The sequence below is a fragment of the Pan paniscus genome, chromosome 11 (genome assembly GCF_029289425.2).
Source record: "Pan paniscus chromosome 11, NHGRI_mPanPan1-v2.0_pri, whole genome shotgun sequence".
Classification (NCBI taxonomy): Eukaryota; Metazoa; Chordata; class Mammalia; order Primates; family Hominidae; genus Pan; species Pan paniscus.
The window spans coordinates 42,510,156-42,531,147 of NC_073260.2; the positions used below are offsets into that span (position 1 = coordinate 42,510,156).

The window sequence follows — 20,992 nt, forward strand, 5'->3', positions numbered from 1 at the left end:
GCCTGTAATCCCAGAATTTGGGGAGGCCGAGGCAGGCGGATCACGATTTCAGGAGTTCGAGACCAGCCTGGCCAACATGGCAAAACCCTGTCTCTACTAAAAATACAAAAATTAGCCGGGCGTGGTGACACATGCCTGTAATCCCAGCTACTGGGGAGGCTGAGGCAGGAGAATCCTTGAAACCAAAGGCAGAGGTTGCAGTAAGCCGAGATCACGCCACTGCACTCCAGCCTGGGCAAAGGAGTGAAACTCCGTCTCAAAAGAAAAAGAGGCTGGGCACAGTGGCTCACGCCTGTAATCTCAGCACTTTGGGAGGCTGAGACAGGTGGATCACGAGGTCAGGAGATCAAGACCATCCTGGCTAACATGGTGAAACCCTGTCCCTACTAAAAATACAAAAAAAAAATTAGCCAGGTGTGGTGGCACGCACCTGTAGTCCCAGCTACTCGAGAGGCTGAGGCAGGAGAATGGCGTGAACCCGGGAGGTGGGGCTTGCAGTGAGCCAAGATCGCACCACTGCACTCCAGCCTGGGCAACAGAGCAAGACTCTGTCTCAAAAAGAAAAAAGAAAGGACAACCCATGGAATGGGAGACTATTTCTGCAAATTATATCCTGTAAAGGATTTAAATATATATATATATATAAATAAAATATATATATATTTTTTATTTTATATATAATATATATTTTTTCTTTTTCTTTATTTTACATATTTTATATATATAATATATAATATATAACATATATAATATATTATATATAATATATATAATTATATATTATATATATGTAATTATATATATATTACATATATATATAATTCACAGTAGCCAAAAAGTGAAAACAACCCAAATGTTCATCACCTGATGAATGAATAAGTTTCAGGATATCCACCAATGGAATATTATTCAGCAATAAAAAGGTTTGATGTAATGATAGATGCTAAAAACATGGATGAACCTTGGAAATATTTAAAGTAAAATAAGACAGGTGTGAAAGACATATATTGTATGATTCCATTCATATGCAAGTCCAGAGCATGTAAAGCTATATAGAAAGTCAGTTCGTGGTTATGTAGGCCTAGGATGTAGATCGGTGAGGGGCAGGGGGGGTGATAGCTAAAGGACAAGGGTTTTTTTTTCTTCTTCATTTTTTGAGATGGAGTCTCACTCTGTCACCCAGGCTGGAGTGCAGCTGCACAATCTCGGCTCACTGCAACCTCTGCCTCTCCGGTTCAAGCGATTCTCCTGCTTCAGCCTCTCATGTAGCTGCGATCACATGTGTGCCGCCATGCCCAGCTGATTTTTGTATTTTTAGTAGAGGCGGGGTTTCACCATGTTGGCCAGGCTGGTCTCAAACGCTTCACCTCAAGTGATTCACTCACCTCGGCCTCCCAAAGTGTTGGGATTACAGGCGTGAGCCACTGCACCCAGCCTAGGGGTTTTCTTTTTGAGGTGATAAAAATGTTCTAAAGTTTATAGTGATGATGCTTGCAAATTCTATAAGTAGACTTAATGCAGTGATGGTTGCAAATTCTATAAATATATTTAATGTGGTGATGGTTGCAAATTCTATGAAAAACCCAAATTGTACAATTTCAATGAGTGAAAGCATGCTATGTGAATGTCTTCATAAAGGTTTTATTTAAAAAATGAGCAAACGGTAGAATGTTAACATGGCCCACGTCTATGTGGTGTCTATATTGGTTTCTATTATATGTTTTCTATGTGGTTGAAACATTCCTAATAAAATGTGCATAGTTTTTTAAAAAAGAAAACACATCAGTGGACGTGAATGCAGGATGTCTTATGAATGCTCACACAGAAGCTCCCATTCCTGAGGAATGCAGGGAAAAGCAGAAGATGGAGTAGGAGTTGGCATGGCCCAGCTAGCTCAGATGACACACGATGGTCCCAGTGGCATGACTTGGTTTGTGTGATTTGTGCTTTGGGGTTTTATTTTGGCACATTATAAAGGAGTAAAGCCTGTATACAGTCAGTTTCTGTCTATTCTAATGAAGGGCAAGGGGATGAAGGGATTTACCTTGACTAACCATCCACTTACATTGATTAGGAATCTTGTGATCCTGTCGTCACCCGTGAGATTTCTATGTTGTTTGTGTTTAATGTCAGAGAATATCTTTTAATCGCTCATACAGTTTATGCAAATACCATATACGTGATAAACGTCCCTACAACATGATCTTTGGAATGAACTAAGACAAAGGAAATTCTGAGGAAGGACCATGGCATGAGAGGTGGAATTCATCCTTCTGAGGACTGAGATGAGGACGGAAAATGAACCATCGGTAAATACAACCTGAGTCCGGATACATTTGCCTAAAATGAGCTCAAAGGGCACACGTGTGCAGACAAAGCATGCTCAATGACATCATAACTCAGAATTCAGTAAAACCCAGCGTATCAGCTCCCTCACAGGGGATGTGCCAGGGTGGGGGCCACTGTTGAGAGTCTGCACCCAGTAATGGTCAGGGACTCAGTGACAATGACTCTGGCAGCCCTGGCCGGGTATCAGCCAATTGGCCAGGAGGGGGCAGCCTGGCCCAGATCCCCCAAACCAGGTGACTCTCACTAACATTGCCCAGGGCACCAAGACCTGAAGGACATCATGGGATGCTGAAGTTAGAATCAAAGTGCAGCTACAAAAGGGCAGCCACCTGGAGCAAGTCCATCCTGGTAGCTGTCAGAAAGCACTGCATGTTTACTAACGGGGGCTGGCCTTGCTCACATTGTCAGATGTAGTTTCTCAGGAGGCCATGGCTTCTTCAGGGATCTGTCGTCCAGTGGTGAAGGGAGTGGTTTCTGGAGGCAAACCTGCCCGGGGCTGCCCCAACTGCACTGGCTCCCAGAGAGTGACCTGGCTGCATGAGCAGGGAGGCCAAACCCACCGAGAGCCTCAGCATACCCCCAGCACCTGCTGTGAGCAAGCTGCTTGGCTTCCCCAAGTGTGAATATGACGATGTCATGGGTGTTTACAGATTCCCTTGCACTGTGTCCCACAGCAGTCCTGGTTCACGTGTGATACACTGCACTTGGCGTGGAGGTGTGCTGAGAGTCGTAAAGAGCCGAGCCTTTCTTCATTCTTTCCCATGGCTCTGATACAGTTTCCAGATACCAGTCAGGAAGGAAGTTCCTGAGATGATGGACCTTGTCCTAGTCACATAGGGCTGCTAGGACAAAGTGTCCTAGACTTGGTGGGTCGAGGGGCGGTGCGTATTAAGAAACAAAATGTATTTGTCAGTCTGGAGGCTGGAAGTCCGACATTAGGGTCACAGCAAGGTGAGGTTCTGGTGAGGGCTCTCTTCCTGGCTTGCAGATGGCTGCCTTCTCACTGTGTCCTCATGTCAGGGAGAGAGAGAGAGTGCTGGGATCTCTGCTTCTTACCATGGCCCTAATCCCATCATAAGGGCCCCATCCTCATGTTCTCTTCTAACCCTGAGTAACTCCCAAAGGCCCCATCTCCAAATACCATCACGTTAGGAGTTAGGGCTTCACCACAGGAACTGGGCGGGGGGGACACATGTTAAGTCCATCAGAGCCCCCCAGTCAGCCCCACTGTGCCTATTTAGGGGCAGGCTGTAGGGCTCAGGCAGGACACAGAGGTGAAGGAAGCATAGGCTCTGCCTCTTGGAAATGGCTCAGCCAAAACAAGGACAGGGACAGTGGGGCAGGAAACAGCTAGTGGGGTAAACCAGCAGAAGCCCCGAGGTGTCACTAAACCAAGGTATCACTTTCACACTTAGGTGAGGAAGTTGGCTGAGCACCCACACACGCCAGAGTACGGACCACATTCCCTTCAAACATGGCTCACTTAACATTCCTAAACCCTGCAAAGGGGAGGTGTTACCTTGTCTCCTGAGGATGGCCCTGAATGTAGAGGAGTCACGGGAGCTGCCCACATCACCCACCAGTGACTCTTCACTCCCCACATTTTCCCCAAGGGCCTGTTGTGCACTCAGCTGGGGAAGCCCTGCCGAGATAAACTCTCCTTCCCAAAGGCGAAAGCGGGTGGCAGGCCTCCGACACTGCCCACATGGAGCAGAAGGGATGGGGCAGAGAGGCATCTGTCTGGCTGACTGCTGTGTTCTGTGGGCAGATGGGGCCAGAGAGAACCCAAACATGGCTCCCTTTGTCACTTGGCAGAGGGACCAGGCCACCATATACCAGAGAGCTTTGCCCCATCAGCTTCTGCTGCTGGGCCAACTCCCAGCACCATGACCACAGCTCTGCATGCAGGCAGTGCTGGGACCAGTGCTCTGGCAGTCACAGTGGTCCTGAGCCAACAAGGGCCCTGGGGAGGAATCAGAACTCAGACTGTGGAGAAGAAGGTGTTGGCCAGGAGGGAACCAGGGCAGGTGCTGGGTCCTGTCCATGCTGGGATCTGAGATTCTGAGAGGTGGGTTAGGGGTAAGCGGGGGCAGAGGTCGGCCACATGGGGTGAGGGGAGTTCAGCAGAGATGGGGAGGACAGGACAACCTGGGAAAAAGCAGAGTATCCTCCCCGGCCTCAGTCCGTCTCCTGATGCAGTCCTCATCTCACTCATAGACTCCAGAAGTCTCCCTTCAGTGAACACCTGGCCCCCAACTCTCAGGGCACTTCCCAGACAGCCAGTGCCACATCCCAGGCAGCCAGTGCCACATCCCAGGCAGCCCCTGCTCTGCCCTTGGGGTCTGTGCCTGGCAGAAGGGCGACTGACCCTCGGCCCCTCTCAGCCTGGGCCCCAGCTTCCCCTGGCCCTGGGACCAGCAGACACACCCACCTTGCGCCTGGCAGGCTGGTCATGCTTGTTCCCATTGGTGATGGTGTGTTGGGAGGGAACTGTTTTAGATGCCAATGTAAATCTGTGTCTACATCAATTCCACACGAGTTCAGTCATCATATGGGAAGGGAATCATAGCTGTGGGGGGGGCTCCATGCAAGACCCTGAGGGCCCCTGAGGCCATTCCTTGTGGCCACAGCAAGGAGCATCTGCTTCAGCCAGTTGGACAACACTCTCTCCTGCCCAGAAACAGGCAGAGGGACTTCCCCTGCTCTGCGCCCCTAGTCATATCCCAAACACACCCATGTGGACGGTCACCTCAACGTCTCCCCTCAGCCCAGTGCCCGTGCTCTTCCTGATGAGGGTTAAGCAGGAGCGGCCGCCTCTCCCCATGTCCATGTTGCAGGCAGCTGCCTTCTCAGCTCCCACCGAGCAGAACAAAAGCCAGCCAGCTCTCTCCAACCCAGGATTTTCCAGGGATACTGATAATGATGGGAGGCCCCGAGAAGCCTCTCTAAAGCAGGCGGGGCCTTGTGAGTGGGTGGTGGGAGGGATCAGGGCTTCCTCAGCATCTGTCAGTCCCCGGAGCATCTGAAGGGGCCCCCTATAACAGGAGGAAAGAGTGGGGCCAGCCCCTGTGGGTTCCCAGTGCCTGGCCTCTCCCAGTTCTTCAGCCCTGAGGCCTCACAGACACCCTCCACAAAGCAGCACAATGCCAAGGGCAGAGGCAGCAGCCCTGAGAGCATTTTCCAAAACAACTACATTTATTCACATTTACACACAAGGCCCCCAAGGCCCTGCTTCCCACCCCCCAGGCCCTCCCTTCTCGCCCTCCCCATTCAGCCACCTTCTCCCTCCCCTCCCTCCCCTCCTTCCCCTACCCTCCAAAGCTAAGGCCCAGCAAGATCAGCACTGGAGGAGAAGCAGCCTTTGCTTTGGGGCACCGGGTGCCATGAGGGTCCGAGACTTCAGAGCCCCACCTTTGGGGACTGGCATCAGAGAGTCTGCCCCATGGCGGCCCCTACTGGCTACAGTGCCGCTTCTTCTTCCTCCTGGAGGCCAAGGGGTCACCCTTTCTCTTTTGAGACTGTGAGGGGCCACCCAGCCCCCAAGCCAGGGATTGCTCCCCAGAGACCCTGAGCCCAGGCCCTGGGTGCAGTGTCTTTTCAGCAGGGGATGGGCTTCCAAAGAGAGGTCGCTTCTTGGACTTACTGGCAGGAGAGGGTGCTGGGCTGAGGCCTCTTTTCTGAGCAGATGGAGACTGAAGAGCTCCCTGGGGTCCTCGCCCTCCTGGGCTGAGAAGGCCCGAGGAAGGGACAGGGCTCTGGGACAGCCTCCAGGGCCTCAGCCTGTGGTGGGAACCCACGACATAGACCATGCCAGGGAGTTCCGTCTCCTCACTTGACCCCTTAGCCAGCCCGTGTGACTCCTTGACAGGAGACTCTCCAGGGAGACCCAAGGCATCCTTGGTCCCCAGGCCGGGGCAGGTGGGTCTGTGGTCCTGGGGAGGAGAGGTTGGCCGGACAGCCTTCAGCCTGGGGGAATCCTGACATCCCAAAAGCACAGCAGGGTCTTCGGACCTGGCCATGCCAGTGCGCACTCTGCCCTGTCCCTGAGGGTCCTGGGCAGCCGTCTGGGGTGGGGAGGTTTCCACGCTGACCCTTTGTTGGGGGTCAGGGACCTCTCTCGCTGCTTCTTGGCCGGCTGCAAACTTAGAAGGACTTGAGTCCAACCGGGCCATGCCATGTCGAGGGGCTGCCCTCCCGCACCGTTTCTCCTTCGAGGACAGGAGGCGCTTCTCCACTAGCTGCGGAAGGAAAGGGGGCACTTACTGGCGCTGCCCCAGGTGTGAGCAGGGCCCAGAATGGTGGAGACCGGGGCACTTGGGTGGGAGGCAGGGAAGCCTGAGGCAGCTGGGCTTCGTGTCAAAGAGAGAGGGTGTGGCTCTGCCGGGCATCCCGTTGGGCCTCACTGCAGCTTGCATCCTGACTCCCCTCCCTGGCTCCTCTCCATCCTACTCCCTCTGAACCTGCATCTTCCCACCCCGGAGTGGCTCCCCAAGAAGCTGAGCATCCCCAGCAGGTTGGGCTTAGACAATCGGGTGGGCCTTGTGTGCCGGGTCCCTCCTGCCCCTGGAGTACCTGGGTTCCCCTCCCTCCGCTGCTCTACCTGGTCAAGGGTGAGTCCTTCCTCCTGCTCCAGCTCCTGGCTTAGGGCCAAGAAATCCATCTGTGGATCTGGGGAAAGCAATTCTTCCAGGAATCGGGGGTGAATGACGGCCTCCACCTGGAAACAGAAGGAAGAAGGTGTGAACTTCCTGGGGAGGGAGTAACCTGGAGCCAAGGACACCCGGAGGAGATGCAGAAAGTGGGGAGGGCCCCATTCCCACCCTCCTGGGGCTGTTTCATATCATGGCGACCACCAGCTACACGCACAGACCACAGACCTCGTAGCATACACACATACAGACAGAGACACACAAACCACACACAGACACACAGACCCATGTACAACACAGGAAAAGACAGACACAGGTAACATACACACTCCACACTCACACCCACACAGACACACAAAGACACAGTAACAAATCACAGACACTCAAATCCATAGAAATACACATACTACTGAGTAGCTAAGGAACAGAGCTTAATTCCAAGGACCTGGAAATGCCACCCCCTGGAATCCTACAGACCACAGCACTCCAGGCAAGCCTACCTTGGTGACAAAGTCTTCCTGGGAACACAGCTTGTCAATGTAGCTCAGGAGGCCTGGGTCTGAGGTCATCCCGTCCTCTTCCTGCGGCTGCTCCACTTTGCCCTTTTCCCGTTGTCCCTCAGGCTCCCCTGTGTCCCCAGGGTGAGACCCCAGCAGCTCCTCCATGATGTCCACATACTCCTGCACCACTTCAGGGGGGATCTCCTCAGGGACCTTGGTCTCCGCTGGCCTCTGGGGCCTGGGTGGTGGCAGGTGGGCCTTGGTCTCCGCTGGCCTCTGGGGCCTGGGTGGTGGCAGGTGGGCCTTGGTCTCCGCTGGCCTCTGGGGCCTGGGTGGTGGCAGGTGGGCCTTGGTCTCCGCTGGCCTCTGGGGCCTGGGTGGTGGCAGGTGGGCCTTGGTCTCCGCTGGCCTCTGGGGCCTGGGTGGTGGCAGGTGGGCCTTGGTCTCCGCTGGCCTCTGGGGCCTGGGTGGTGGCAGGCAGGCAGTCGGGGCCTTGGGGCCATCCTTGCTGGGAAGGTACACTGAGGCAGAGAGGGAGGAGGATGGGTGTGGTGAGGGCCGCTCCTCCTGCCTGCACCACACAGGGGAGGGCAGGGCTTGGGGATGTGAAGTGGGTCCCAGCTGGGTCAGGACCACCTGAACCACAGCGCCCCGGAGGAGACGCCGCAGGAGGGGCACATCTGAGACAGCATCGCTTGGGAGGAAGTTTGGAGCCACCGATATGCCGTGTACTCTCCCCGCTCATCCCTGCTTCCTGGGCAGAGCATACGTGGAGTTTTGGACAGGCAAGGGGAGAGAGTAAGTAGGAAACTTGACCCGGTCAATACCCTGCTTCGTGATCACGGGCCACCCATGAAGTAGGTATTGACCTGGTCAATACCCAACATACACTCCCGGAAGCTGTCCTGTTGGAGGGAGCAAATCCCCCTCTTGAAGGGAAGCATGGGGTGTGGGGACAGTGGCCTCCCTTGGCCCCTTTGGCCTTTGCCATGGCTCCTGTGGGAATGTGGGAAGCTGTACCTGGCTGCTTGACCACCTCAGGGGCAGGGGGTCCTCGAGGTTCAAGCTTCGGCGGGGCTGGAGGAGGCAGGCTCTGGGGCCCCTTCATCCACTGCGATTTCTGAATCTGCATCTCCTCCTCAGCCTCAAACTCCAGGAACCTGGGGGTGAAGGAGGCCCAGGCTGTGCTGAGAGGGTCCAGGCCCCCTCCCCCCAGGACCAGGCAGCAGCCGAGGGCCGGGTTGGGAGGGAGTGCCTCCGGCAGGCTGTCCAGGCCCTCACTGGGACCCATACCCCAGTCCCAGGAGGGAGCTGCTCCCAGAGTTCTGGGCTCACCCTCCCTCACCCGGCCCCTGCAGAGCCCATGGCATCAATGGGGCTTCCTGACTCAAGTCAGGGCCACGAGGTCCAGGAGGGTCCCGGGAACCCCTCCTCCAGGTATCAGCTGGCCGGGGGTGGGGTTGATGGCAGAAGGCGTCAGGGATGATGCCCAGATGCAGGAGTCCTGAGGCTGGGACTGTGGGCCCCTGAAGGATAACCCAGGGACACGAGGCCCGGGAGACCCCTGGTCAGGAGGAAGCAAAAGCTGAGCCCAGAGGACAGGGCCCGTTTCCCCTGAGGCTGCTGTCTGTCTGTCTTTACGGACGGTTCTGCCCAGGATCAAAGGCAGTCAGGCCAGAGAGGGGTCTCATGGTGTCCCAGGTACAGGTCTCCCCTGACCCAACTCCCTGGCCAGGCTGGGATGGGAGAAAACCGACTTCTGGCCACTGCTGTGAGGAGCCTGCCCCCCACTCTGTCTTTAGTCACTAGCGCCCCTTCTCCCCATCCCCACAGCTGGAGGAGACCCCCTTTGGGCTGCGATGCTGGCTGCTCCCGCCATGACCCCCAGTGTCAAGGCAGCGGTTGGCCCCAGGCCAGGCAGGGGGTGCTTCCCAAGAGGGCGGGACAGAGACCCCAGAGCACTCTAGGTGGCAGGAGCAGCTTCCTGAGGGAGCCAGGGGCCCAGGGCGTCCTGTGTTTGTCCACACCCTCCTCATGCTCCACGCTGAGAAGCCACCACGGCCACCGGGCCTCTGTCATTCACTCTCACCCCGCCACACGGGTCCTGCCCCCAGGACCCCAGACTCACTTTTCCGCCATCTCGTAGAAGATCATCCGGTCAAAGTTGCTCGTGTGCTGCCATTCCCGCATGGCCCGCCACAGTCCCTCCTCCAGCGTCATGGTGGGCTTCCGCCGGGCCAGGGATCGGAGAACTGGGCTGTAAACCAGTGCAGTCAGTCCCAGTCTGTAAGCCCACCCTCCATCCCGAGCCCACCTGGTCCCAACACCTGGCTCCTGTCCTCCCCACACTTGTCCTGCCATCTGTCCCTGTCCTGTTCTCCCCCATGTGGGCTCCTCAGCCTCCAGGACACACCCCCAAGATCCAACATCAACAGAAGCCACTGAGTGGCCTCTCCGACTGCCCCTCAAGTCCTCGGTGTTATGATGTTGACAAGTGAACTCAGTGCTATGGGTGGAACATGTGTGTCCCCAACATTCCTGTGCTGAAGCCCTCAGTGCCAGTGTGTCAGTATTTGGAGGCAATCGGGGTTAGAGCAGGTCATGAGCGTGGGTCCCAGTCATGGAATCCGAACTCTGATAAGGGCAGGAGGAGACACCAGGGCTCTTGCTCTCAGCCACAAGAGCACACAGTCAGAGGCAGCTCTCTCCAGCCAGGAAGAGGGCCCTGACCAGACACCCAATCCGCTGTCACCTTGATCTGGGACTTCTGGCCTCTGGAACTGGGAGACATGAATGTGTCTTGATAAAGCACCCAGTCTATGGGATTCGTTACGGCAGAGCCTGAGCTGACTGAGACACCATGCACACAGAATGACCTGGGAGCGAGGGTTAAAGTGCAGGTTCCTGGGCCACAGGACTGAGCATTTAACCAGCTTCCTGGGGACTCTGGAGCAAGGCAGCCCCTGGGGACACAGCCTCAGGGTCCTGGAGCTTGAGGAGCAGGAGCACACGTCCAGAACCAAAGCAGAGCGGTGTCCAAGCCACTGCAAGCAGCCAGGCACAGCTTCCCACATTCCCACAGGAGCCAAGGCAAAGGCCTGTGAGCCCGGGGCGGCTACACTCCAAGAATCAGGGTCCCCAGTGCACCAGGACTCCGCTCCAAGGGGGGATGCAACCAGTTCCAGGGTGTGGGGGCAGCGAGACTGTTGGGGAGGAAGATGGGGCCGCCTTCACCTACACCCCAGGCAGGGGACTCCCCTAGGGGAACGGCCAGTGTGTTGCACGGTGGATATGCTCAAGCTCCTGTTTGCTCATCAGCGGGAAACACAGGGTCACAGAGGTGCCGCGGGGTGGAGAGAGGCAGGGACTGGGAATGAAACCACAAACTCTCCCAGATGCTGATGTTGCTGCCTCACAGTCACCACAGTCCACGGCTCTGGGCTGCTGGGCTCGTGGTGCACTCAGAGCTATCACTGGAGCCCGTGGCTTTGGGGAGCACTCTCCTAGATGGCCTAGTCCTGATAATGGTAGTAATGGGGACAGTAATCATAATTGCTGTCATGTAATGTGTCATAGTGTGTGCCAGGCACTGTGCTACGTATGTCATATGTGAGCTCAAGTCATCTCTTTGCCATCCTCTGAATGAAGCACCATTGTCCTTTTTTCTAGGGGGGATTGACGGTGAAGATGCAAATACCTGCCCAGCATCGACCCTAGTGCGGGTCCCAAGACCATCCCCCTGTGCAGGCTCCACCACCGCTGTGCTAACTGGACCGCGGCAGAAGAGTGTGGGTGTGTGCCAGGTTTCTGCTGGGCCCTGCAGCTCCTCCCCCCAGCCCCATGTGATGTGCCCCTGGCCATTGACACTCAGTTCGAGGGAAGGCACTGGGGTGTACACTCAAAGACCTAAACCCAGGGTGGGTGCGGTGGCTCACGTCTGCAATCCCAGCACTTTGGGAGGCTGAGGCGGGTGGATCCTAAGGCCAGGAGTTCAAGACCAGCCTGCTTAACATAGTGAAACCCCGTCTCTACTAAAAAATACAAAAAAATTAGCCGGGCATGGTGGCAGGCGCCTGTAATCTCAGGTACTTGGGAGGCTGAGGCAGGAGAATCGCTTGAACCCAGGAGGCAGAGGTTGCGGTGAGCCAAGATCGCACCATTGCACTCCAGCCTGGGTGACAGTGCGAGACTCCATCTCAAACAAACAAACAAAAAAGACCTAAACCCAAACCGTGGCTCACGTCACACCAAGAACCCTCTCTGACCTGGGTCTTCTGTAAACATGGTTGTGAAAATTATTGAAAGTAAAAGCCGGGCACAGTGGCTCATGCCTGCAATCGCAGCACTTTGGGAGGCCGAGGCGGGAGAATCACCAGGGCAGGAGATTGAGAGCATCCTGGCTAACATGGTGAAACCCCGTCTCTACTAAAAATACAAAAAAATTAGCCGGGCATGGTGGAGGGCACCTGTAGTCCCAGCTACTCGGGAGCCTGAGGCAGGAGAATGACGTGAACCTGGGAGGTAGAGCTTGCAGTGAGCCGAGATCGCGCCACTGCTCTCCACCCTGGGCGACAGAGTGAGACTCCATCTCAAAAAAAAAAAAAAGAAAAGAAAAGAAAAGAAAGTAAGTATTGGGGCGGGGCATGATGGCTCATGCCTGTAATCTCAGCACTTTGAGAGGCTGAGGTGGGCAGATCACCTGAGGTCGGGAGTTCAAGACCAGCCTGACCAACATGGAGAAACCCCATCTCTACGAATACAAAATTAGCCAGGCATGGTGGCACATGCCTGTAATCCCAACTACTCAGGAAGCTGAGGCAGCAGAATCACTTGAACCCGGGAGGCGGAGGTTGTGATGAACTGAGATCGCGCCATTGCACTCCAGCCTGGGCAACAAGAGTGAAAGTCCATCTCAAAAAAAAAAAAAAAAAAAAATTAAGGATTGGCTGGACTCACGGGACAGTGACAGGCAGTTGACATGAGGCCCCTGACAGTCTGTCCTGAGCCGCAGCCAGATTAATGTTGCTGAAAATGTACCTTCCCATAGCACAACCCATCACCCTTACAACCACCCTGCAAGCTCCCCTGAACAGTGTGACCTCCTGTCCATCCAGCAGCCTCTTTATGAGTGAGCTGCAGGACAAGCTCCGGCACCCCAAGGACACTCACATGAGGAAGCAGGAAAGCGCTTCAGTGTCAGGACTCTGGGGAAGGTGCCTCCGGGCCAGGGGCTTGTAGTGCTGCCAGAGTCGGAAGTTCTCATAGACACTCTTGGGTTTACAGGAGTCGTCCGGCGGGGCCTTGGCCTGGGAGGGAGCCAGGCTGCCCTCTCCATGAGCCCCTTGTGGCCATGGCCCAGCGTTCCCTGGGGACACGATGGGGGCCACCTGGGCAGCCGGTGGTGGTGGTGGAAGAGGAAGGCCATGGGACCAGCCTCCCTCATAGGCCTGGGTGCCCCCAACCACCTGGGCAGATGTAACGGGCACCCCAGGAGCAGCTGCCAGGAGTAGGGGAGGTGGACACATGACACCTCCACAGAGGGTGCCTGGAGCCTGCCAGACGAGGGGGGCCTGAGTTAGGATCAAGGTCTGTGCCTGAGGGGGCTTCACAGGCCCCACTTCTGTCCTTATCTGGACAAAGACGTTGGAAGCCCCGGCCCCACTCGGGCCGCGGCCATCCTGTCCTGCCACTAGAGGGGTGCTGGGGAAGGCAGAGGGCACCAGAGGGCCGGCTGGAGGAACCACTGCAGTCACGAGGGGCGGCCTGTGTGCTGGGCCGGGAGCGGGTGTGGCAAAGGGCAGAGCCGTGAACACAGACAGGGAGGTGCCAGGGTTCACGGTCACGCCGGGTCCCAGCACTGGGTATGCTGTGGAGACAAAGGAAAGAGGTGAATGAGCTGGGGTCTCCAGGTCCACACTAGTCACTGGGGAATCAGGGGAGTCCCAACAGCTGAGGGCATGTGACAGGGAAACTGCAGCTTGCAAGTGTCCCTGAGTGTGCATCAGATGCTCTGTTCCTCCACGGCAGAGTCGCTCCACTAGAGAGCCTGGCGCCAGTCACCAAGACTCCCTGACCCTTGTCTGCCAAGAAGAAACAGCCAAGCCTTTGCTGTCTCTGAGGGTCTCCCTTGGGTGTCCCTGGCAGACTGCACCAGCCTCACAGGCATCTCCCAAGCCATGGGTCAGGGATGAGTCTCTCGGTGGCTTGGTGGCTCTCAGTGTGCTCAGCAGCAGGTGAGGGGCCTACCCCAGGGCAGTGCTCGGCATTCAGAAGGCCAGAAGGCCGACAGGAAACCAGAAGTTTCCGAATATTATGGCCCCATCTCCTCTTCAGTCTTCCTTTCCCTGCAGCTCTTGTAAACCCCTTTCTTTCCTAGCTCAACACAACAAAAGAAAACCACTGGATAGGCCGGGCGTGCTGGTTCATGCCTGTCATCCCAGCACTTTGGGAGGCCCAGGCGGGTGGATCACCTGAGGTCAGGAGTTGAAGACCAGTCTGGCCAACGTGGTGAAACCCCGTCTCTACTAAAATACAAAAATTAGCTGATGGTGCGTGCCTGTAATCCCAGCTACTCAGGAGGCTGAGACAGGAGAATTGCTTGAACCGAGGAGGCAGAGGCTGCAGTGAGCCGAGATCGTGCCACTTCATTCCAGCCCGGGTGACAGAGTGAGACTTCGTCTCAAAAAAAAAAAAAAAAAAAGAAAACCACTGGATGGAAACTCGCCCAAGCCAGCGCCCTAGGAACCCTGAAGATAACCCATAACACATCACGCCCAGCATGCAAGTGATTGTCCTGGCACCACCCACACAAGTGTTAAATAGGGGTCAGATTCAGGCCACCCATTCCTCAGTGCTCAGTGGTCCCAGCTGCCACTCAGGAAGCTCAGTTCCCAGGGAGCAGATCTGAGAAGCAGTGGTGGAGTCCCCTGAGATATTGTCATTGTGTAGCCAGCAACAGCTGCACATGACTAGAACACAGCCAGCAAATGGTGAGCAGCAGGGCTATCAGGGGAGGTGTCTAGGGATTTTCTTTTTTTTCTTTTTTTTTTGAGACGGAGTCTCGCTCTGTCACCCAGGCTGCAGTGCAGTGGTGCGATCTCAGCTCACTGCAACCTCTGCCTCCCAGGTTCAAGCACTTCTCCTGCCTCAGCCTCCTGAGTAGCTGGGATTACAGGCGCCCGCCACCATGCCCAGCTAATTTTTGTATTTTTAGTAGAGACGGGGGTTTCACCATATTGGTCAGGCTGGTCTTGAACTCCTGACCTCGTGATCCACATGCCTTGGTCTCCCAAAGTGCTGGGATTACAGGCGTGAGCCACTGCACCCGGCCAGGGATTTTCACAGCTGCTAGCCATGTTACACTAAATAGTGGGACAGGGAGCCCATCTCTGGTCCTTCTCCTTTGAGCTCCCAGTAACTGAACATAGGGACCAACGAAGAACCAGGGGTTCTTGGGCCACAGGCCAGGTGAGGCAAAGTTGTCTGGAACTCATCCCTGTTCACTAGGACCTCATGCAGTCTCTAGTCAAGGGGAATAAGGGATACAGCACATGCACCTCATCAGTCAGGACACACATCCTCATTTGAATAATAATAATAATAATAGGACTGTCTTCCTATTTGTGCGCTACTCTCCTTCCTCTACTGAAAAGGAAACCAGCCTTTTCAGACCCTTCCACTGAGAACCAGCAAGAATCCACACCTGTCGCCCGTTCATGAGGTAGTATAAATGGAACAGGAGCAAATTCTTCACCTCCACAGTAACACAAAGTACAGAGGACGGGCCATGAGCTAGCTGACGAGAGGAAGTGGGTCTGAAGACCTGAGCTTCCACCAAAGGGCAAACAATTCAGAACAACTCAGGAAACCCAGGCCCTGTGTTGCCTGAACTTCCTCATTCTGCCCCCACCCCTGTTAAATCAAAGCCAACAGCTACCTGCACTGATGGAGAAGCCATCTCTGGGGAGGAAGCTGAGAGGCTCTGGGCTGTGGCAGTTACAGTGGCCCCCAGCCTTGCCCACCCAGAGGCTGTCACTACATGCTCTGTCACAGCCAACCCACCCAACAGTTTTCTGGCTGAGACCACTTCTCCCCACTCCTCTCTAAGAACTAGAAAACTCCAGTCCAAATCCCTCTAAACACTATGGAAGGGCACCTTCCAGGTGCCTGAAGACATGGCACAGGGCTCAGGCTTGCCCATCATTCTCCCTGGGCCACCAGCACAACACGATCCCACCACTCCCTACAAACACAATGACGTGACCTGTCCCCCTCTAGAAAGGATCAACTCATCCTCTCCATCCTTTCCACTACACGGTGTATTCCCCCAGGCATCTTGGTCCGCCTCTATGGAGCCCTCCTCCCTAACCACAGACTCAGGGTGCCATGGCCATCCCCAGGTGTGATGTCCTTGGGGACATCCAGTGCTCCCTCCCTCAACATCAGCCCTATAAGCTGTCCCCAGGGACAGTTCAAATTTGAATTCCCAAGGAGTTGAGGCAAGGCAGGCTCGGATAATGCCCCATCCCTACAGGCTCACCTCCATTTGAAGCCATCCCCTCAGGCTGGGCACTGACCACCACTGTCTGGCAGCTTCCGCAATGAAAAAAGTCAAGGGCAGGACCCAGAGAGTGACCTGACTCAGCAGATCCTCCTGAGTCCAAGTGGAGCAGGGATAATTTGCATATAAACAGGTTTGGAACACAGGACCCCAGACATTCTGCAGAGGGGGAGGGGCAGTGGGCAGCCGGGCTTGGCGGGGGTGGGGGACATTCTGTGAAGGGCTCTGGCCAGTAGGCAAGAACCTGAGGTTCCCTTCCAACTGGACGGCAGCAACACAGACAGTGTGCGCCTCTTTAGGCAACTTTTAAATTGTCCTTCTGACTCACAGCAAAAGCTTCTACCTGATGTCCCCTTTACTTCCATTCTTTATCAACAGACCTACTTTTGTGCCAATCAACCCATGCTTCTTCCCACTTTGGCTCTTTCCCACTCTTGATGAATTTCAACAGGGGCCACACTTACTTAACAAAATTCAGAACACGTTTTCAGTCTGAGAAACACAGGGGTTCTTAGGAAGGCAGGGGGACTGAGTGTTTGAAATCAGAATGGCCTCAGCTGATCCAGGCTATTAGGTGGCTGTGTGCTCATCATTGTTTAGGAAGCAGTCCTTGTGCCCCCAGGTCATGTATGTTGCTGGAATCGGTCCACACCAGTAGGCCAGCCTTACTTCCCGTCCCCTTTCTTAGGAAGACTCAGTCCAGGAAAGAGTGGCTATGTGACCTACAGCACCGAGACCAGAAATCCTTTCATTTTGTTTCCCAGCATGTTGTGCTGGTGTTAAATGTTTATTTTGTATCTTTTACATGATTTTAACTTAACTAAGCAATACTTTTGCATGGTTCCAAATTCAAATTGTGCACAGTGGAATAGGCAATGACCAGGCTTCCTCCCACCTCTTTTCTCTGGCCACCACATTTTCTTTCCTGGAGGAAATAGGTGTTATCTGATTCTTTTTCATCTTTCCAGAGATATATTATGCAATCAAAAGCATAATGAAGCTATTTTTGCTGTCTAAAAATATTTTCAGTTTTTTGGGGGTAAAAATTAATATATTAATATGTTCTAGTATTCTTCTGATATTTGCAGTGACTGTATTTGTCCCAGTAATGTGGTTCCTCTCTTTATTTCTGTAGGTAAATTGCTAGAATGAGATGTTGGACTGTTTTTTAAAATTAAAAATACATGAAAGAACATACTGGCCAGATTTAGCAAGTATGAATAAAGAATACCAAGTGGAATTTGAATTGAAGATAAACAGTGAATTAGTTTTTACTATAATTATGATCCATATGACATTTAGAGTACACTTTTACAAAAAAAAATCTGTCCTTTATCTGTGCTATTCACATTTCACTGGGATCTTGCACTTTATCTGGTAACTCTTCCCAAAAAAGTGTAATATATTAGGCAATTATTGTTAACTCTCCACTGTGAGAGTGCGAACTTGCAGTAAGGAGACTCAAGTGTGAATCTTGGCTGCACCACAAAAAGATTCTGCACCACAACCATTGCAGAAAACAATAGCAGGCTGATTTGATGAAAGGAAGTCAGGAGTAGCCATTATACCGTTCTCAGCTTCCAGGTTTAGTGGCAGTACGCACAGTTTTAAGGGACAGGAGAGCAGAACACCGTCTTTTTCTTTCCTGACATAAAGTGGCTTACAATTCCTAGAACTCTGGTTTCTCCAGGAGTTAGAAATCCACAACCCACGTCCATTCTGAGACAAGCAAGGATGCTAACCACCAATGTCCCATCCCCATTCTCATGCATCCCCTCGCATGTGTGAATCCTGGCTGGAGTCTCTCAGCTCGTTGCTGTCCTCATCTTCATCACAAGTGTCATCACATGTGGTTCTCAGCATGGGAATTATTGTAGCCTGTCTTTAAAAAAATCTTCATTCTCATTTTCACACAGAGAATTGCTGTTTATCAGCGTCAAAATGACAGGAAAGAGCACTCATGTTCTGTGTTGTGAACAAGGGGAGTGTTAGGAAACTGGTCAGAGGAGATGAGGAGTGAGTACTCAGAGCACAGCAAGAAAATCTGAGACACAGATGTCACTCCCTGCTGGGCAGCAGTCTTTTGCACTGATGGGTGGGTGTTGGGGAAGGGAAGAGGCCTTCAGCCGGACCAGTGCACACTGTGAACATTCACTGAAACATACCCTGTTGGCACTTAAGAAGCATTTGCCCCTTTCGAAGACATTTGGACTCAAGAAGGCAGAGTTGCAGAAAACGTGACAGGGGCCACACTGCAGGGGCAGGCAGTGGATTGCAAGTCTCAAGCCCAGGGTTCTCCCCTCCTCGCCTGGGTTGTGTGAAAAAGTCATTTCCTAACTCCTGTCCAATATCCTCATGAGTTCTCGGTTTTGTCCCAACAATAAAACTGAATGGTCCAGCGAGCATTTCTATGAAATGCCTCCACAGTGGCCACTGGGAGGGGAGTGACCTCCACACAGTGACTGCCTGTCTGGATGCTCCCAGGCCTTTTGTCCTCCGAGACAGAGCTGCCTCCTTACATGCAGCCCTCTTCTGCTGTGCAACTCTACCTCGATCTTAGCTGAGAAGATCAACGGAGAGCAATTCAAGCAAAATCATGGTAAACTTACCAAAACCAAACCAAACAAACAGTAAATGCTTTGGAGATCTTTCTGAGGACTCGATCTTTTATCACGGGGCAAAAACTTAAATGATTTTCAATCAGTAACTTCATCTAAGAGGGATGTTGAGGCAAAATATCACACTCAGGCACTGAAGAAGGGCAGAATTCTTGTTTGCTTCCTCCCTTGTCAAGTTGGTCAGTCAATGCTTTCTCAAGATGCTCACACATGGCTTTGATACAGGATTTGAATGAGTCTTTTTCTGAGCCACTGATACAAAAAATATATTGTGGAAGTGTCTTGTTTCAATTCTGCAATCGCTTCTGTATGTGTTTGAAGTCCTAGACCCCAGGAGGAGAGACAATCAAATTAGCCAAAGGTAATTTGTGAAGACTGGCCATAGAAGGTGGTGGCTAAAAGTCCTCTGGCCCCTGCTCTCTGAGCATGCCCACAGAAAGTCCTGGGCCACACTGACTGCTGAGAAACATCATCTCAGGGCTTGGATCCCCTGTTCAGAGGACAGATGCTCTTCCACCCAATCACTGAACAGTAGAGGAATGGCGGCTCCATGCTGTGTCTGGCAGAGCTCTCAGTCTCTGCACTTGAGGCCCTAGGCCGTCATAGACGTGAAGGCTCTTCAGTGTCATCATGTGGAGACAGACGGTAGGAATCCTGCAAATGAGCAGAAAGGATCTGATGATGAAAGTTTGTTCTGAAGCTACTACAGACTCAAGTCAGTGAGTTGCTTCTGTACTAGTTTTTTTTTTTTTTTTTTTGAGATGGAGTCTTGCTCCCACCTTGAAGTGCAGTGGTGTGATCTCCTCTCACTGCAGCCTCCGCCTCCTGGGTTCAAGCAATTCTGCCTCAGCCTCCCAAGTAACTGGGACTACAAGTGCACGCCACCACGCCTGGCTAATTTTTGTATTTTTGGTAGAGACGGGATTGCACCATATTGGCCAGGCTGGTCTCGAACCCCCGACCTCAGGTGATCTACCCGCCTCGGCCTCCAAAAGTGCTGGGATTACAGGCGTGAGCCACTGCGCCCGGTCAGACTCTCTCGTTTCTAGGAGGGACGGTCTTGGAGGCTCCAAGGAGAAGGCGTCGCCTGGCCCCAGGAAGCGCCCAGGTGCAGCGTCCCTCCATTTCCCCATCTCCTGCGGGGCCCTCCCAGGGTGGGCTCCAGGCCTGCCCCGCGCGCCTGCGCAGGAGCCTCGAGGTGGGCGGGGTTCCAGCGCGCAGCTGGCCGCCCTCAACCGCTCCCAGCATCGGTTGCCGGTGGTTCGGGGCAGGGAGACGACGCAGCGCGAGCGGAAAGGGCGGTTACCCAACGGCCTTAGCTCTCATGGCGTCCTCCGTGGTGTTACCTAAAAATAAAGTTATTTGTGATTAGAAGGTAATCGCCTCCTGGTCATGCTTCCGCTGGTCACCAGTGTCTGCGGGGCGACCCCATCCTTGTGGCCAGAGAGGGCCTGTGGCTGCGCTCAAGGCGGGAGCGGTCCTTAGTGGGGCCCTGCGGGACGCCCAGGCCGCGCTCCTTTCCCTTGCTCGCCTGGCCTTGAAGTGAAGGGGGAGGTTTAACAATGCAGTGGGAACCCCAAAGTTTGTCTCGGCCGTGCTGCTCACATTCCAAACAATGCAAAAGGTTGAGGAAAACCTCAGCAGTTGAAACCGTGATGCATTTCAGCAAAGAAGTAGCTCCTGTCCTCGTAAAATCAGTGAAGTTCTCACGGATGACCTCATTGAGTGAGTTGTGAAGCTTGTTGCCTTAATCAGAATGATCAGCCAGCATGCATGCTCTAATACGCTCGTTTGTCAATGATACGAGCAGCTGCAAAGTGGAAGAACAGGCCTTTACTCATAGTCTGTTCACAACTTGTTCCACAAGTTGGTTGTGGAAGCAAGAGTGTGGCCAAAGTCAAGAAAAGCTTCTATGAGAATCGCTTACTTATGTGGAATTTAAATAAAAAGTAGTGTATATTATTATTCGTAAATTGTAGACTACACATGTATTATATCTAAAATTTACTGCACACACGTGTGCGTCTTGGGCAGTTGGTCAGTGTGTGTACTTGAGAATGTGAGAAAGATTTGTTTTGCATTTTGGGGGGTGTGAGATTTGTGGGGGTGGCTGTGTGTATGTGAAAATGTGTTTATATGAATGCTTAGTTTGGAATTTGTTGCGTATTTAATTCGTGAGAATCTAATATGTATTCACCTGTGTGGGTTGGTGGTGTCTGTGTGGAGATTGCAGATTAAAGAAGGTCATAATTGGGCTGGGCATGGTGGCTCATGCCTGTAATCCCAGCACTTTGGGAGGCTGAGGTGGGCGGATCA

General features: G+C 53.5%; 2 protein-coding genes across 13 annotated transcripts in view; one reads left to right on the plus strand and one right to left on the minus strand.

Moving 5' to 3' along the window:
• Window positions 1–20,992, plus strand: part of LOC117981763 (major facilitator superfamily domain-containing 14C) — a 158,308-nt gene that overhangs the window by 69,451 nt on the left and 67,865 nt on the right. For 2 of the 12 annotated variants that reach the window (XM_034967881.2, XM_063594287.1), the window contains one exon: window positions 1,184–1,755. The exons of 5 other annotated variants lie outside the window; for them this stretch is intronic. In XM_034967881.2, the coding sequence (XP_034823772.2) occupies window positions 1,184–1,376 (193 nt within the window). In that variant the 3' untranslated portion in view covers window positions 1,377–1,755. 5 more of the 12 variants (XR_008626674.2, XR_008626673.2, XR_010109110.1 and 2 more) reach the window with 5 other exon arrangements.
• Window positions 5,329–16,423, minus strand: LOC117978526 (NUT family member 2F). Its single transcript, XM_063594291.1, is given in 8 exon segments — window positions 5,329–6,587; window positions 6,950–7,066; window positions 7,499–8,019; window positions 8,519–8,658; window positions 9,627–9,755; window positions 12,668–13,364; window positions 16,038–16,195; window positions 16,197–16,423. Coding segments are annotated over 8 exon segments (2,775 nt in total). The 3' UTR covers window positions 5,329–5,801.